Consider the following 20,051-nt stretch of genomic DNA (forward strand, 5'->3'; position numbering starts at 1 on the left):
CAAAGTTGAGGATCGGTAGGATAGTCAGAATTACTAGGGTAAGTTTGGCGGCGTGAGTAAAAGAGGCTTTGTTGCGAAATAGAAAGCTGATTCTAGATTTAATTTTGGATTGGAGATGTTTAATATGAGTCTGGAAGGAGATTTTACAGTCTAGCCAGACACCTAGGTATTTATAGTTTTCCACATATTCTAGGTCGAAACCGTCCAGGGTGGTGATGCTAGTCAGGCGGGCGGGTGCGGGCAGCGAACGGTTGTAAAGCATGCATTTGGTTTTACTAGCGTTTAAGAGCAGTTGGAGGCCACGGAAGGAGTGTTGTATGGCATTGAAGCTCGTTTGGAGGTTTGTTAGCACAGTGTCCAAGGAAGGGTCAGAAGTATACAGAACGGTGTCGTCTGCGTAGTGGTGGATCAGGGAATCGCTCGCAGCAAGAGCGACATCATTGAAAAATACAGAGAAAAGAGTCGGTCCGAGATTTGAACCCTGGGGTACCCCGATAGAAAATGCCAGAGGTCCGATTTGACACACTGAACTCTGTCTGCAAAGTAGTTAGTGAACCAGGCGGGGCAGTCATTAGAAAAACCAAGGCTATTGAGTCTGCCGGTAAGAGAATACAGGGATTGACAGAGTTGAAAGCCTTGGCCAGGTCGATGAAGACGGCTGCACAGTACTGTCTTTTATCGATGGCGGTTATGATATCGTTTAGTACCTTGAGCGTGGCTGAGGTGCACCCGTGATCGGCTCGGAAGCCGGATTGCACAGCGGAGAAGGTGCGGTGGGATTCGAAATGGTCAGTGATCTGTTGATTAACTTGGCTTTCGAAGACTTTAGATAGGCAGGGCAGGATGGATATAGGTCTGTAACAGTTTGGGTGTAGGGTGTCACCCCCTTTGAAGAGGGGGGATGACCGCGGCAGCTTTCCAATCTTTAGGGATCTCGGACGATATGAAAGAGAGATTGAACAGGCTGGTAATAGGGGTTGCAACAATGGCGGTGGATAGTTTTAGAAAGAGAGGGTCCAGATTGTCTAGCCCAGCTGATTTGTATGGGTCTAGGTTTTGCAGCTCTTTCAGAACATCTGCTGTCTGGATTTGGGTGAAGGAGAAGCTGGGGAGGCTTGGGCGAGTAGCTGCGGGGGAGGCGGAGCTGTTGGCCAGGGTTGGAGTAGCCAGGAGGAAGGCATGGCCAGCCGTTGAGAAATGCTTATTGAAAGGTTTGATTATCATGGATTTATCAGTGGTGACCGTGTTACCTAGCCTCAGTGCAGTGGGCAGCTGGGAGGAGGTGCTCTTGTTCTCCATGGACTTTTCAGTGTCCCAAAACCTTTTGGAGTTAGAGCTACAGGATGCGAATTTCTGCATGAAAAAGCTAGCCTTTGCTTTCCTGACTGACTGCGTGTATTGGTTCCTGACTACCCTGACCAGTTGCGTTATCATGGGGACTATTCGATGTTATTGCAGTCTGCCACAGGATGTTTTTTGTGCTGGTCAAGGGCAGTCAGGTCTGGAGTGAACCAAGGGCTATATCTGTTCTTGGCTCTGCATTTTTTGAACGGGGCATGCTTATCTAAGATGGTGAGGAAATGACTTTTAAAGAATAACCAGGCATCCTCGACTGACAGGATGAGGTCAATATCCTTCCAGGATACCCGGACCAGGTCGATTAGGAAGGCCTGCTCGCAGAAGTGTTTTAGGGCGCGTTTGACTATGATGAGGGGTGGTCATTTGACCGCGGGCCCATAGCGGACACAGGCAATGGGGCAGTGATCGCTGAGATCCTGATTGAAAACAGCGGAGGTGTATTTGCAGGGCAAGTTGGTCAGGATAATGTCTATGAGGGTGCCCATGTTTACAGATTTAGGGTTGTACCTGTTGGGTTCCTAGATGATTTGTGTGAGATTGAGGGCATCTATCTTAGATTGTAGGACTGCCGGGGTGTTAAGAATATCCCAGTTTAGGTCACCTAACAGAACGAACTCTGAAGCTAGATGGGGGGCGATCAATTCACAAATGGTGTCCAGGGAACAGCTGGGAGGGGAGGGGGGGATCGATAGCAGGCTTCAACATGAGGGAATTCATTCTGGAGAGGTTCATTTTTTAAATTAGAAGTTCAAACTGTTTGGGTATAAACCTGGAAAATATGACAGAACTTTGCAGGCTCTCTCTGCAGTAGATTGCAACTCCTCCTCCTTTGGCAGTTCCTATCTTGACGGAAAATGTTGTAGCTGGGTATGGAAATCTCAGAATTGTTGGTGGCCTTCCTAAGCCAGGATTCAGAGTGTGCTAAAGCAGTGAGTAAAACAAACTGTGAAATCAGCCAAGACCTCAGAAACAGAATTGTAGACCTCAACAAGTCTGGTTCATCCTTGGGAGCAATTTCCAAATGCCCGAAGGTACCATAATCATCTGTACAAACAATAGTACGCAAGTATAAACACCATGGGATCACGCAGCCATCATACCTCTCAGGAAGGAGACGCATTCTGTCTCCTAGAGAGAAACGTACTTTGCTGCGAAAAGTGCAAATCAATCCCAGAACAACAGCAAATGACCCTGTGAAGATGCTAGAGGAAACATGTACAAAAGTATCTACATCCACAGTAATACGAGTCCTGTATCGATATAACCTGAAAGGCCGCTCAGCAAGGAAGAAGCCACTATTCCAAAACCACCAGAAAAAGACAGACTACGGTTTGAAACTGCACATGGGGACAAAGGGGAGAAATGTCCTCTGATCTGATGAAACAAAAATAGAACTGTTTGGCCATAATGATCATCGTTATGTTTGGAGGAAAAAGGGGGAGGCTGGCAAGCCGAAGAACACCATCCCAACCGTGAAGCACGGAGGTGGCAGCATCATGTTGTGGGGGTGCTTTGTTGCAGGAGGGACTGGTGCACTTCATAAAATAGATGGCATCATAAGGCAAGAAGCAACATCTCAAGACATCAGTCAAGAGATTAAAGCTTGGTCGCAAATGGGTCTTCCAAATGGACAATGACCCCAAGCATACTTCCAAACGTGTGGCAAAATGGCTTAAGGACAACAAAGTAAAGGTATTGGAGTGGCCATCACAAAGCCCTGACCTCAATCCTATAGAACATTTTTGGGCAGAACTGAAAAAGCGTGTGCGAGCAAGGAGGTCTACAAACCTGACTCAGTTACATCAGCTCTGTCAAGAGGAATGGGCCAAAATTCATCCAACTTATTGTGGGAAGCTTGTGGAAGGCTAAATGAAACATTACATTTACATTTAAGTCATTTAGCAGACGCTCTTATCCAGAGCGACTTACAAATTGGACATTTGACCCAAGTTAAACAATTTAACAGGCAATGCTACCAAATACCAATTGAGTGTATGTAAACTTCTGACCCACAGGGAATGTGATGAAAGAAATAAAAGCTGAAATAAATCATTCTCTCTAATATTATTCTGACATTTCACATTCTTAAAATAAAGTGGTGATCCTAACTGACCTAAAACAGGGTATTTTTACTAGGATTAAATGTCAAGTATTGTGAAAATCTGAGTTTAAATGTATTTGGCTAAGGTGTATGTAAACTTCCGTCTTCAACTGTATCTCAACCAGAAGCCATAGATTACAGGCAACATCCGCACCGAGCTAAAGGCTAGAGCTGACGCTTTCAAGAAGCGGGTCACAAATCCGGACGCTTACAATAATCCCACTATGCCCTCAGAAGGACCATCAAACAGGCAAAGCGTCAATACAGGATTAAGAGAAACACAGCCGCGAGCTGCCCAGTGACGCGAGCCTGCTAGACGGGCTAAATACCTTTTATGCTCGCTTCGAGGAAAGCAACACTGAAGCATGCATGAGAGCACCAGCTGTTCCAGATGACTGTGAGCCGATGTGAGCAAGACCTGTGAGCTTTTTGTAGCCGATGTGAGCAAGACCTTTAAACAGATCAACATTGACAAGGCCGCAGGGCCAGACTGATTACTAGGACGTGTACTCAGAGCATGCGCGGACCAACAGGCAAGTCTTCACGGACATTTTCAACCTCTCCCTGACCGAGTATGTAATACCTACATGTTTCAAGCAGACCACCATAGTCCCTGTGCCCAAGAAAACAAAGGTAACATGTCGGTAACCATGATGTGCCTTGAAAGGCTGGTCATGGCTCACATCAAGACCATCTTCCCGGAAACCTGAGACCCACTCTAATTTCCATACCACAACAGATCCACAGATGACGCAATCTCAATCACACTCCCCTTTCCCACCTGGACAAAAGGAACACCTGTGAGAATGCTGTTCATTGACTACAGCTCCGTGTTCAACACCATAGTGCCCACAACGCTCATCACTAAACTAAGGACCCTGGGATTAAACACCTCTCTCTGCAACTGGACTTCCTGACGGGTCGCTCCCAGGTGATGAGGGTAGGTAACAACACATCCGCCACGCTGATCCTCAACACAGGGCCCCCTCATGGTAACCAGCTAGGTTAACATCCAATTGGCGATAGGTTTTATATTCAAGAAAATCTGCATAAAAACAATATGTGCATTTTCCTACCAGAGATGTGTTTCCATCAAATTGAGTTGTTGCAGATAAAAGGCTGTGCATGATGGTGTAGCACACATAAACATACATTTTGTGGTTAAAGTCCCATGTACTGAATAAAAAATACAAGTTAAATGGGTTTCCATCGAATTTCCAACTCCACTGATGACTTTCTCACCAAAATGTTTTGTTTTGCTACAGAACTGTATCTGCACGCTGCTGACTAGAGCGCACCTATAGCCTACATGATGAGATTAGTACAAAAAAAACATTTTTATTTGCCTAACGCAACCCAGCATCGATGATCATTGTTACCAGAATAAAACCCTTAAGATGTATTGTAAAGGAGCCTCAAGCTCATCACCTTGCACTTTCACCACCCTGTGAAGTTCATCATAAATTATTCCATCCAGACGTAGTGGGAGGATCACACAAGGTGACTCCATGTTTACTTCCATATGATGGTTAATATATCCATATTTTCGCATAAAAGCATTTCCCTCAACATTTCTCATATAATTCATATTACCGACACAAAAAGATCCCACTTTGTCTAGCATATTTCGTTTTTTCAGATCCTTTCAGATTTTTTAAAATCTGTCATGTACTTTACTTGCATAAAAAGGTTGGATGGAAACCTGGTTACATAATTACTTGTTATTTGTTCCTAAAAACCCAAAGCCAGCAATAGAGGCCTTTAAGACACTTGTACAGGAAATTTGCACTGATGCACTGACTACTGGGAAAGAGATGAGATGCAAACACCTATTCACAGCTTGGCTAAAGATGACTGACAGCTTACCGCAGTCACACACACACACACACCACCCTACCATCTGCAGGATATATCTGAGGGTCACATGAACAGAAGTAGCAGAGTATGGGAGGGTACGCTGCCTCATCCCCGTAACCCCCCTACATGTGTGGCTGGCATACCACATTAACAGTCAGCCACAGTGGCCACACGTGTCCCCTTGTGTGGTTGGCCACCGCTGTACCCTTCCCTGTCTCAGTGTCCCTACTGTGCCTGCGTCACATAACCTAGAGGCAGAGGAGCCCATTGTTGGGAGGAAAAATGGGTTAGGAAAAAAACATGGAGATAAAAAGGAGGAGGATGTGAAATTAATTATTTATGACTCAGTTTTGGGTGTGTGTGTGTGTGTGTGTGTGTGTGTGTGTGTGTGTGTGTGTGTGTGTGTGTGTGTGTGTGTGTGTGTGTGTGTGTGTGTGTGTGTGTGTGTGTGTGTGTGTGTGTGTGTGTGTGTGTGTGTGTGTGTGTGTGTGTGTGTGTGTGTGTGTGTGTGTGTCAGAGGTGTTGGGATAGTTAAAAGTGAACACAAACCCATCCAGTGATGATTCTAATAATCTCTTGGGATGTTTACGTGATGGGTGTGTGGTATAGGATCGGTACACACATTGGAATTCTACAAAGAAATTAAAACAAATAAGGTGTCACACGACCTCCAACATATTTGTATGCATGCATGCTAGAACATCTACAATCACTGTAAAGGCTCGTGCTTGAGTTTGTGCATGCCTCCGCCTATTTGTATGCAACATGCACAGTCAGTACTTGGATTCCAACTGCTTTCAGCTCTCGGAAATGGTTGTTCTTTGATCTAAGAATAGTCCTGGATTTCACATGCTTCTGTGAGGCTAAACTACCTCAAAAATATTAAATCCGCTCTATCGACTGGAATTTTGAGCAGCAAAGACATTCAAGTGCATCCAATGAATTGACAGAACATTACAAACACTAACTGGGACATAAAACAAACAGGCATGGAACTGATCTGTCGTTACACAACTGAGTGTTAATGAGACAGTAATTAATATTGACTGCAAGAAATGTCTATTAGACAAGTAGTAATATGGCCAGCCAAATCTGAATAGATTCATATTTGCAATTCACAATCTGTGATCACACCATCTTCAATAAATACTGAATAAATAAATAACTGTTTGATAGTTTCACATTCACACTCTCCTTCAAATTAGTGGACTTGGCTATTTCAGTCACACTCGTTACTGACAGGTGTATAAAATCGAACACACGGCCATCCAATCTCCATAGACAAAAATTGACAGTAGAATGGGCCATACGGAAGAGCTCAGTGACTTTCAAGTGGCACTGTCAACGTAGGATGCTACCTTTCTAACAAGTCAGTTTGTCACATTTCCGCCCTGCTAAAGCTGCAACACCCGTTCCAAACTGCCTCTGGAAGCATCGTCAGCGCACAAGAACTGTTCGTCAGCAACTTCATGAAATGGGTTTCCATGGCCGAGCAGCCACACACAAGCCTAAGATCACCATGTGCAATGCCAAGCATCGGCTGGAGTGGTGTAAAGCTCTCTGCCATTGGATTCTAGAGCAGTGGAAATGCGTTCTCTGGAGTGATGAATCACGCTTCACCAACTGGCAGTCTGACAGACAAATCTGGGTTTGGCGGATGCTAGGAGAACACTACCTGCCCGAATGCATATTGCTAACTGTAAAGTTTGGTGGAGGAGGAATAATGGTCTGGGGCTTTTTTTCCTGATTTGGGCTGGGCCCCTTAGTTCCAGTGAAGGGAAATCTTAACGCTACATCATACAACAATTCTGTGCTTCCAACTTTGTGGCAACAGAATGGGGAAGACCCTTTCCTGTTTCAGCATGACAATGCCCCTATGCACAAAGTGAGGTCCATAAAGAAATGGTTTGTTGAGATTGGTGTGGAAAAACTTGACTGGCTTGCACAGAGCCCTGACCTCAACCCAATTGAACACCTTTGGGATGAATTGAAAGGCAGACTTTGAGCCAGGCCTAATCGCCCAAAATCAGTGCCCGACCTCACTAATTCTCGTGGCTGAATGGAAAGTCCCTGCAGCAATGTTCCAACTTCTAGTGGAAAGCCTTCCCAGAAGAGTGGAGGCTGTTATAGCAGCAAAGGGGGGACGAACTCCATATTAATGCACATGATTTTGGAATGAGATGTTCGATGAGCAGGTGTCCACATTCTTTTGGCCATGGAGTGTATTTGACGATAGCCAATAGCACATTCACACAAACACAACACGAGGGGCTTTTCTCTAAATGTTTGTGGTCAGGCGGCTCAATGGGTTGTTGGAGAAAAGTGCTTGCAACACCAAAATTATGGGTTAATGAATCCGTATGGATATTGAATATATGAATATACAAGGAAAGTCTATGGAGTATACTGGAAGAATGAAGACAGAAAGAAGGAATACAGAGTTGAATAGACTGCTCTCTAGTAACACCTCCCAGCTCTGTGAAAAACCACTGAGCCTATAGGTGAGAGAGGCAGAGTTAAACATTAAGCAACATAGTAGTGGTGTGCTAACCTAACCAGCATGGATTATACCCAGTTGTCTGTCCCGACAGGACCAAAAAAAGCTGTCTATGTTTGGTTGAGATTTGGTCTGGTCTGGACTGGCCTTGATTTGGCCCAAACATAGACGTCTATAATTGGTTCAGATATGGTCCGGACCAAATCAGGTTCGGAACAAATCATAGACAACCATGTTTCACAAGTTTGAACAGCACATCATAGTATAGTACATTACAGTACACAGTAAAGAAAAGTAGAATATAGTACAGTTATGTACAACAGAGTAAAGTATAGTGTACTGTATTGTACCCAACTTTACTCTAATGTACTGTACTCTTCTATAATGAACTAAACTAAACTGTATTGTACTCTTCTGAATTAAACTCCACAGTACTCTACTGAATTAAATTATACTGTACTGTACTCTACTACACTCTACTCTACTGAATAAAACTTGATGACTGTCCTGTACATGACTCTACTGTGCTCTACTGTACTAAGCTGTGCCGTACTATAATGTGATGTTCAAAGTTGTGAAACATAGCCTAGAAGTATTGATTTGTTTAGATTTGGATCTGGTCCGCACCGACCAAATATGTACTTGTTTGGGGGTGGAGCTCATCACAATAATACCCAGCATGCTTTGTAAGTGTACATGTTGGTCATTCAGCAGATGCTATTATCTAGAGAGAGACTTAAGTCAGTCAAGCTCATTCAACTAAGGTAGATGAACACGAACATAAGTGCATGTGACAGATGGGAGTAATAATAAATATTCTGTTGTAATCTTCAGTTGGCTCATTTGTTCTATATTAAATGATACTTCAGGATTTTTACCTACTTCCCGAGAGTCAGATGAATTCGTGGATACCATTTTTATATCTCTGCTTGCAGTTTGAAGGAAGTTGCTAACTAGAGTTAGAGCAATTGCTAACTAGAGTTAGCGTGATGACTCGAAGTCTATGGTATGAGCTAGCATGTTGGTAGATACCGTACACTTCCAGTCATTGCGCTTATGCTAGTAAGCATTGGCTCACAACATAGCCTCTAACTTTATTCAGTAGAAGTAGATAAAAATCCCAAAGTATCCCGTTAAGAGACATGAAAAATGATTATTTTGATATAATGCTTACTGCATTGAGAATATGTGTAGTTGAAATTTGGCCATAGAATCAATGACCGAAAAATACATATTTTCAACATCTGTAAATTACCTATTTTCAGGACGTAAAAAGACATATTTTCCAGATGTTGACAATACGGAATTTACAGATGTTGAAAATTCTATGGCCAAATTTCAACTACACATATATTTTCAATGCCTTAAGCATTATATCAAAATAACACTTTTTTCATATTTTTTTTCAACATCCAGAAATGACATATTTTCAACATCTGTAAAAGACATATTTTCACCTTTCACTCAGCACCTAAAATGACCTGACGGCAATGTCAAATACTCGTTTTGCTTAGTGGGCATGCTCCACAGCTCACATACAGCACAACCAGGCCTGCCTGGGTTTAATGACTTCCAGTACCAGTGTGTTGTTCCACTCAAATCCAGGTTTCACCACGTATGCATGGCAGATCATTCACATGTTGAGGTAAGGACAATATTAACACACTAGAAGGAAAACTCTGCCCTCACTGAAATAGTCTTTACATTTGAATGCCTTCTTAACAGAGGTCAGGACAATATTAACACACGAGAAGGAAAACTCTGCCCTCACTGAAATAGTCTTTACATTTGAATGCCTTCTTAACAGAGGTCAGGACAATATTAACACACGAGAAGGAAAACTCTGCCCTCACTGAAATAGTCTTTACATTTGAATGCCTTCTTAACAGAGGTCAGGACAATATTAACACACGAGAAGGAAAACTCTGCCCTCACTGAAATAGTCTTTACATTTGAATGCCTTCTTAACAGAGGTCAGGACAAACATATGTGTTTTGGCAGCAGCCTTCGTCACCCATATTTATAGATGACGTCACATTGTAGTAATGCTTCTTTCTTTTTTCACAATCATTATTTACATACATTTTCTGCTGTTTTCCATAAGAGCTTCAAAATAATACTAATAATAAACATGAAGCTCACAGGAAGCAACTTAACTGGGTTCTTCATTAAGGCCTCTCAGTATGACTATAATGAACATGTGTCTAACTTGCACCGTTATGCAATTATTAAGAGACTAGATAGCTAATCCTGGCAACCAATATTCTAGCATTCATTTAGAGGCAAGCAGATCATAGATGTCAAGGTGGTACCCCAGCATGTGCTATGTGTATAGTGTAATTAACAACTATCAATAGACCTACTAAAATATAAGCGTTTAGTCAATCAAAGAATTACTCTGTAAAACGAGGAACGCATTTACTCAATTCAACTAATAGAATGTATTAGTCATAAAATAATTAACACTCAAAACAATTACAGTGTACATTAAATACTTGATACATTACTATCAAGTCACAAGGCGAGACCCAAATGCAGACACAGGAAGCAAATGGCTGGAGTCTTACAATGTTTATTAAATCAAAGGGGTAGGCAAGAGAATGGTCGTGGACCGGCAAAAGAGTCCAAACCAGATCAGAGTCCAGAGTGGTAAACAGGCGGGTCAAGGCAGACAGAATGGTCAAGCAGGTGGGTACAAAGTCCAGAAACAGGCAAGGGTCAAAACTGGGAGGACTAGAAAAAGGAGAATGCAAAAAGCAGGAGAATGGGAAAACCGCTGGTTGACTTGAAAACATACAAGACGAACTTGCACAGAGAGACAGGAAACACAGGGATAAATACACCGGGGAAAATAAGCGACACCTAGAGGGGGTGGAGACAATCACAGGGACAATTGAAATAGACAAGGGTGTGACAATTACAGAATAACACAGAGTAAATTACTATGAATGTTCTACGCCAGAACACCACCACAAGACCATCGGGAGACAAACAGACGGGTTCTGTGGAGCACAGCACATCCCTTCTCTTTATCAGCAATTGTTAGGTACAGCCACGTTCGCAGACAGAACATTTAGTACAGGAACACCCCTGCAGGGACCTATTACTTCAGCTGATTGGCAGTTTCAGTATTGTCTCAAGAGGCGTGTAAAATTGCAATTATACTTCAGAATGATCACCACTATAAAAAGTTCAAAACCGCTCTTTAGGACAAAAACCTAATTCTTGCGGCAGAATGCTACATTATTTTCACAACATTTTATAATTCAACAGAGATGAAGAGGGCTGCAACTCGACCAGCCTCTATTTAGATTCTCATTCTATATGTTATACTCTATATATTTTGTATCAGTAGCCCCAAAATGGCTTCCATAATCCTCACCTTTGTCAGCTACAGACAGTGTGCTGCTGAAGTATTGCTCTTCCAGTGTCCACGACGTGTCGTTCATTTTGTTGGAGACCCCACATGATCCCAGGCAGTTCACCTTAATGGCTGGAATGGAAAGAAAGAAAAGATTCAATCAACTGTGCAGTTAACTAACTTTGTCTATCATTCATAGTTCTCTAAAATGGGTGTTTCCATTATGAGTTTTTCTGTCATGAGTTGGTATAAAAAAAAACACATATGGATGCTATAAACACCAAATAGCAGAGTTTTCAATGAATGGTGTCTATAAATATGTTTTGCTGTTGACAGGAAGCCACATGTTCAACATGAACCCCTTTAAATGAAACCCTTGGCCCTGGTGTGCTCACTGTGCTGTGTAGAAATAGCAGCACTAAACATTCAATAGCGAGGGGTTTGTAGAGTGATCTGTATCATAGACTGGAATAGCCTCACCACTCACCTGTTCGATGGGGCTATTGAATATGTTACTGAGAAGCTAATGCAAGTCAATTCCAATTGCTAGCATATAATCGGGGAAGCCAGCTACCCTTGCCCTATCGGGATAGGCAGACTCTACATCAAACTTCAGATAAACCCAAACTTTTCTGGGTAATATTATCATTATGTAAGTAAAGGTCAACCTAGACGTGTTCCAGGAGATTTTAATCATGTTTAATGATGTAGCATTCATGCAGCCACTACTAATCTATGATAAGCTCCTATCTCTCCCCAGAGAGGGATCTGAGAGTGACATCATGATCACACCGCACACAGCAGACACAACACATGTGACGTGATGTATGGAGAGGCTCTGTGTGGTTTAAGGACCGCTGTGTGGAGTTCCATACTAGGCTTGGGTGGTAAATTGTATATTGGGGTATTTGGAAAACTTCACAGGATGGTTTTTCCAATAGCGTCAATACAGTCAAAAAAATTTTTTTGAAGTTGTTCAATACATTTTAATATTTAAGGCTACTTTTTAAGCTAATAAATACGTAGAGTCAACTTGTGCAATATGTTAGGAGATAAAGCAGATTCCAGCCTTCATTTCATTAGTCACATTATTTTACAATATGAAGTTTACAGTAGTTCCCCAGAACAGTTGAGCCATTCATATGTTTTGCTGTAAAAAGCACAATGGGTTCAATTTTGCCATTAGCGGCGGCTGCTGCTGCTGGGTAGGGTGTCTCTATTCTCTCTTGGTTGTAAATAATCGAACAAAACAGACACTTAAAACAGTATCAGTGTTTGCCAATATTCATATGAAACAAGTGTCGAATGGGGACCATTGTGTCCAATGATTGTTAGAAAAATCCATTCTGGAAAAATAATTCTGGTTGGGTAAGCCTGGGGGATGTTCTAAAGCCCAATTCACCACACAGCACTGCATTACAGCACATGTCAATGGCTGTAGGGGCAGCAAGTAGCCTGGCGGGTAGGACCATTGGGCTAGTAAGTGAAAGGTTGCTGGATCGAATCCCAAAGCTGACAAGATAAAAATCTGTCGTTCTGAGCAAGGCAGGTAACCCACTGTTCCCTGGGCGCTGATGACATGGAAGTTGATTAAGGCAGCCCCCTGCACCTCTCTGATTCAGAGATGTTTCAGTTGAATGCATTCAATTGTACAACTGACTAGATATCCCCCTTTCCCTGTAGTCAGAGCTCTGTCTGACTCTGTCCATATCTCTCAGAACTGAAACCTTTTGATAATGTGCAGTGGAACACCATGTTCACACAAGGTCACGCTCCTCCTCTCTTATAGCATCATGTTCCCTCATGGCCTCACATTGTCAAAAATGGAGGGAGAGAGAGGTCAGAGATGGAGAGATCTGTACAGGGATGGAAGTGGTAGCATATGACACTGTGCAGTTATGGACTGTGTGACCGAGTGACACACACAAGTAGAAGACAGCTCGCTAACTCTACTGTCACCAGTGGAGGGGAGCCATCTCTAATCTGCTAACCCCACCACCACAGCAGATATACTGACTGTAAGGCAGCACATGACTTCCTGTGTCAGCAGAACTATATGCCTTCATACACCTCCCAGCAGTGCCTACAAGAATCACTCACACATAGTAATGTTAACAGAAGTTTAGCAGTCTTGAGCCATCCCTTATCAGATCACACATGAAGTATTTACAACCTCTGAGCATCAAACAAACACAACAAATGATCAGAGAACGCATTGCTGGGTGGGAGAGAGGAGAGACTAGAGCGAGTTCTGACTCAGTGTCTGTCTTTGTGTTCACTCTAATATGCTGGAGTCCTTCCAAGGCCTATTCCACGGTTCAATAAGTGTAGGAGAAACATGTCAGTAGGCGTGGAGAACACCGGCTCCATTTATTCGTTTCAATTTTCAACGTTTATTCTCCCCGTTCACAGGATACAGATTAAAGTTGATCCCCAAAGGATCAGCCAGCGTAGGCTACTCCAGTACTGGAAGTGTTCATATGATCAGGACCTTGACAAACATGGATGGTTGTATCATAAGTAGAGGTCGACCGATTACGATTTTTCAACACCGATACCGATGCCGAGGACCAAAAAAGCCGATACCAATAATGTAATAATGACAATTACAACAATACTGAATGAACACTTCTTTTAACTTAATATAATACATAAATAAAAATCTATTTAGTCTCAAAGAAATAATGAAAGTCAATTTGGTTTAAATAATGCAAAAACAAAGTGTTGGGGAAGAAAGTAAAAGTGCAATATGTGCCATGTGAAAAAAGCCAACGTTTAAGTTCCTTGCTCCGAACATGAGAACCTATGAAAGCTGGTGGTTCCTTTTAACAGGAGTCTTCAATATTCCCAGTTAAGTTTTAGGTTGTAGTTATTATAGGAATTATAGGACTATTTCTCTCTATTCCATTTGTATTTCATATACCTTTGACTATTAGATGTTCTTATAGGCACTATAGTATTGCCAGTCTAATCTCGGGAGTTGGCTTGAAGGCTTGAAGGCTTGAAGTCATAAACAGCGCTGTGCTTCAAGCATTGCGAAGAGCTGCTGGTAAACACAGAAAGTGCTGTTTGAATGAATGCTTACGAGTCTGCTGCTGCCTACCACCACTCAGTCAGACTGCTCTATCAAATATCGAATCATAGACTTAATTATAATATAATAAACACACAGAAATACGAGCCTTAGGTCATTAATATGGTCAAATCCGTAAAAACTTATTTTTAAAACAAAACATTTATTATTTCAGTGAAATACAGAACCGTTCCGTATTTTATCGAACGGGTTGCATCCATAAGTCTAAATATTGCTGTTACATTGCACAACCTTCAATGTTATGTCATAATTATGTAAAATTATGGCAAATTAATTACGGTCTTTGTTAGGAAGAAATGGTCTTCACACAGTTTGCAAAGAGCCAGGCGGCCCAAACTGCTGCATATACCCTGACTCTGCTTGCAAAGAACGCAAGAGAAATGACACAATTTCCCTAGTTAATATTGCCTGCCAACATGAGTTTATTTTAACTAAATATGCAGGTTTAAAAAAATATATGTTTGTATTGATTTTAAGAAAGGCATTGATGTTTATGGTTAGGTACATTGGTGCAACGACAGTGCTTTTATTTGCGAATCACCCGTTTGGCGAAATAGGCTGTGATTAGATGATAAATTAACAGGCACCGCATTGATTATTAGCAATGCAGGACAAGCTAGTTAAACTAGTAATATCATCAACCATGTGTAGTTAACTAGTAATTATGTTAAGATTGATTGTTTTTATAAGATAAGTTTAATGCTAGCTAGCAACTTACCTTGGCTCCTTGCTGCACTCGTGTAACAGGTGGTGATTAAGGCAGCGTAGGCTGAATATGTCTGAATATACTTGTCAAATTTTATTATCATTATTTTTTTATTTACTTGTGCATAAGGCATATGTTTTGTCCATGTGCAATATGATTTCATAGGAAGTCAAAAGTCACTTTTTTTTGGGCCAAATGCCATAAGAAATGTCCAAATGCAATATGATGGTGGGGCGGAAAACAGTCTCCTCGTGGAGTGCAATGTAATCGGCCATAATTGGTGTACAAAAATGCAGATTACCCCTTTGGTATGAAAACTTGAAATCAGCCATGCCGATTAATCGGTCGACCTCTAATTATAAGCACTCCTTATCCCTTGGTTGAGAGCTTAGAATAGTTCACATTTTCTTCCCCTTCCCTACTTCTTTGTGTAGGTTTGAAGGACTTTTTGTCTAGGATCTACTATACCTGACATTACAACCTTTCTCCTCTTCCCACAGGAATGTCTTTGAGGGCAGACTTTCATAGAAACTATTGCATTACAGTTTGTAATGTGTCTGTGTTCTTTCAAACATTTGACATTTTAGTAATTTACCAGATGCTCTTAACTAGAGCGACTTACAGTAGTGACTGCATACATTTTAATACTTTCTTCATACTGGTCCCCCCGTGGGAATCGAACCCGCAACCCTGGTGCCATGCTCTACCAATTTAGCTACACAGGACTATAGAACCTAGAGTTCCTGTGATTTGACATGGATTTTTAAACCTTTGGTTAATGTTATTGGCCTAGTTAATCTTTTGGTACATGCCTAGGTGGGCAATGCAACTATCTTGTTGGGAAGAAATCTCCTCGGTAACAGATAGAGGGTTGCCCTGACAGTGCAACCAATCAGGGCCATGATATGAAGTCATTCAGTTAGAGAACATGACCCCTAGTGACATCCCTGCATGGCAACAATGAGTCAGCGTGTGTGTCAGGAGAGAGGAACTGGCAGGGAAAACAAAAGACAGACTGCTAACTTTGGGCTGATAATGATATTTCCTTGTTTACGAGCACCCTTAGAAGGGTTTCAACTGGTGGGGCGGAAAACAGAGGAGCTACAGTGGGTTTGTTTAAGGTCTGGCATTTAAGAGAACAATAAAAGACAGCGGTAGCTCATTTTCCTCCAGCCAAAACAAGGAGCGGAACTGTGGCTCAAACAAGGGGAGGACTGTATCTGTCCAGAGGCTGGTATTTCATCACAGCTTGATCAGGAGTATTAATGAGCAGATTTAAAATGTCTGCTGAATTTATTGGGAGACCAGGAGGAACATTCCATTGATGTTCTCAGAGTCTTAGAGGTCCACGTGGTGTCAACAGTAGCATACACACCCACACATATACACACAAGTTAACATTAGATAAAGCATCCTAAGATAAAAAAGGGTGGTACCTTTTAAGGAGCCAAATCCACACAGACTTGTTTGCAACAAGAGAGAAAGCTGAAGACTTGATACTCCCTGTTGAGATCTGTCCACCTTCACTTTACTTGAATGTTTCTATTCACCGCACATATCACTTTTAAAGTTAGAACACCAATGAAAACCCGTGTTTACATGAGGCCCATTAGCAGGGCAGAGATCACCCGTACTTCGTCATTTTCAACATATCCCATCCTTACACTCCAGTAAACCAATGCCACGCTCACTATCCTCATTAAATCTTAAAGAGCTGCAAACAATTAGAGAGCCTCTTTCTTTCAGCTAGCTAGCTAATGTTAGCTGGCTGGCTGGCTGGACTATGCAAGTAACCATTTCAATAGAATGTTCATGATGTCACTGCGACAACTGTCATAAGACGTAGCTGGTAAATTCGCTCTGGCTATCTACTCTGATTTCAAAGCACTCATCTGAGTGTGCCAGAGCGCAGAATAACTGACGAATTTACCAATTTTCGAACGCTCAACACCCGATGAACTGGTAGTAAAGGTTGGCAACAAAGCGTAATTAAATTTTTGCCAGCAGCACATTTGTAATCACCAACGCTAACATAAAAACAACGTAACCAGCTCTGCTAGGGCTAGTAAAATGTTCAGAATGAACTGTTCCCTCATTTGTGTCTGGAAGTAGCTAGCCAACGTTAGCCAGTTAGCTTGGGTGCTTGACTGCTGTTGTTAGGTCAGAAAGCTTGATCAACCCAACTCCTCGGCCAGTGTCCAGTGTGAGCTCTGAATGTTCTGTGTTTATGAACGGACAATTTGACAAAGCTCTGAGTTTACGAACGCCCAGAGCGCACTCTGAGCACACTCTAGCACTCCAGATTGAATATATGATCACACCCATAGTATAAACCAGCCTTTAGTCTGAAATATTTGGTTGTTTAGTACATGGCCTCACATGTGCCTCCTTAAAGAGCTGGGTGCGGCCAAGGCTTAAGAGAGTGTGAACGATGCTGAATGGGTGAAGACAAGTAAGAGCTCTCTAATACTAAAGGTGTACCAAAACATTCAAGAGACATTTTCAAACAAAATAGGTTACAAGTTTATCAACTTTCAAAGCAGAATGACTTACTTTTTGTTCATCCTGCAGTATATGATATACCATTTTCTAGCTCTGAGTATCTACTTTTATCCAATGTAAAAGACACAATTAAAAATTTTGCCAAATAAGATTGAGCCGCATCTCTCACTTCTCCATGCTCACAGTGAGGAGAGGGAGTCCAAGTGGCTTGCTCACACAGCAGCCGACAGCAAAAGTGGACAAGCAGATACTTTCATAGCAGGAATACAAAATAATGCATAGGCTATTACTGTTGATCAAATTGTTCTAAAACCATTAGCCTATCTACAGGAATGTTGTATTGCAAAATCAAGGAAAATTACTGGCTTATGCGAAATGCTTCAGTAAGAGGAAGGCAATGTCGGTAACTTTCTGTTTATCGTCCTAGCTCTAATTGAGAGTATAGTGGTCAGTAAGTGCCCATGCCTGACTCCTCATCTCTGTCTGCTGACTGGCCATAAAAGAAGGGGCAGAACAGACATCCATCCCCCTTCTTAATCTCTGCTGATTTCCACTGATACCATTATGTGCTCTTTGGTGATAACCAAACTCCTCAGGTCATGGACCTGAGCCTAATTGGGGGGAAATGTTTGGGGTCTGGGCACGGTGCTAATGCAGGAGCACCCAGAGTGAAAACTTTAGGTTATGACTTTAACCCTGTTTCTCTGATAGTATAAGTGAGGTATTTCACTATGGGATACACCCCCAGTGTATTCATCAGAAGCCTTCATTGCACTACGCCAGCCATGATTGGCTGGACGCCGAGAAGTTTGCGTCAGAGAGGGGTACCCTATAAAAGGTCAGACGTAGCATCTCCTAGTTGGAAAGGTGTTATTTAGTGAACGCTTTACCCGTGTGAGGTTTGGTCCAGGAAGCGAAAAACTCATTTTCTAAACTCCTTAGTCCTGTCCATGTTTATTTATTTATTTTTATTTAACCAGGCAAGTCAGTTAAGAACAAATTCTTACAATGACGGCCAGAAGGACAACCATCTCTGCAGCACTCCACCTACCAGTGGCCAGACGGAAGCCACAACTCAGTAAAAGGCACATGAGAGCCCGCTTGGAGTTTGCCAAAGGGCACCTAAAGGAATCTCAGGCCATGAGAAACAAGATTCTCTGGTCTGATGAAACCAAGATTGAACTATTTGGCCTGAATGCCAAGTGTCACGTCTGGAGGAAACTAGGCACCACTCATCACCTGGCCAACACCATCCCTACGGTGAAGCATGGTGGTGGCTGCATCTTGCTGTGTGGATGTTTTTCAGCGGCAGGGACTGAGACTAGTCAGGATCGAGCGAAAGATGAATGGAGCAATATACAGAGAGATCCTCGATGAAAAACTGCTCCGGAGTGCTCAGGACCTCAGACTGGGCTGAAGGTTCACCTTCCAACAAAACAACGACCCTAAGCAGACAGCCAAGACAACGCAGGAGTGGCTTCGGGACAAGTCTCGGAATGTCCTGAGTGGCCGAGCCAGAGCCAGGACTTGAACTCAATCAAACATCTCTATAGAGACCTGAAAATAGCTGTGCAACCAAGAAGACTCGAGGCTGTAATCTCTGCCAAAGGTGCTTCAACAAAGTACTGAGTAAAAGGTCTGAATACTTATGTAAATGTAATATTTCAGTTTTTTTTTTTTTTGTAATACATTTGCAAAAATGTATAAAAAATTGTTTTGCTTTTTCATTATGGGGTATTGTGTGTAGATTTTGTGTAGATTGATGAGGAAAAAAATCTATTTCATAGATTATGTAACGTAACAAAATGTGGAAAAAGTAAAGGGGACTGAATACTTTCCGAATGCACTGTATGGTGAACAATATGTTTGGAACATCGAATCTCAGTAGAATCACTGTATCGAATTGCAATATATATACACACTGAGTGTAAAAAACTAAGAAGAAGACCTTCCTAATATTTTGCCATGAGAACTGCCTCAATTTGTCGGGGCATGGACTCTACAAGGTTTCAAAAGCGCTCCACAGGGATGCTGGCCCATGTTGACTCCAATGCTTCCCACAGTTGTGTCAAATTGGCTGGATGTCCTTTGGTTGATGGAGCATTAGAGATACACACGGAAAACTGTTGAGCGTACCAGCACTTACGTATCATGATAATATCATAAAATTCCCAGCTCTAATTCACACACAATCGCTTTGCATGCAGGCGCATAATAATTTATCTACTATACCAGAGGAAATGGTATATGCAAAATACCTCAGACCCTTCATTAGCCTACTACCTTCTACTACTGAATAAAGATACTCTTGGTTACTCTCACCCAGACTTATCTTGGAGGAATTGCAATTTAAATGCAAATATTTCTTTATCTACCCCAGGCCCTGTGGGACCTTAGTTGAACTGACAGCTCATGCAGTCCTGTCTGAGCAGGATTCACTTACAGGCATTTGAACTAGATCATTAGATGAACTCACTGTGTGCTCTTTGAGCGTTACTGAGAGACAGAGAGATGGAGATGGAGTGGAAGGGAGAGAAATACGGCAACAGTACGCTTTAACTAGCTAGACTATCT

General features: G+C 42.2%; 1 protein-coding gene across 2 annotated transcripts in view; it reads right to left on the minus strand.

Annotated features, from left to right (window-relative positions):
- Window positions 1-20,051, minus strand: part of arrdc1b (arrestin domain containing 1b) — a 59,504-nt gene that overhangs the window by 16,674 nt on the left and 22,779 nt on the right. For both annotated transcript variants that reach the window (XM_046316626.1, XM_046316627.1), the window contains one exon: window positions 11,197-11,307. In XM_046316626.1, the coding sequence (XP_046172582.1) occupies window positions 11,197-11,307 (111 nt within the window). The remainder of the gene's footprint in view (window positions 1-11,196; window positions 11,308-20,051) is intronic.

This window comes from Oncorhynchus gorbuscha, linkage group LG20 (assembly GCF_021184085.1).
Source record: "Oncorhynchus gorbuscha isolate QuinsamMale2020 ecotype Even-year linkage group LG20, OgorEven_v1.0, whole genome shotgun sequence".
Lineage (NCBI taxonomy): Eukaryota > Metazoa > Chordata > Actinopteri > Salmoniformes > Salmonidae > Oncorhynchus > Oncorhynchus gorbuscha.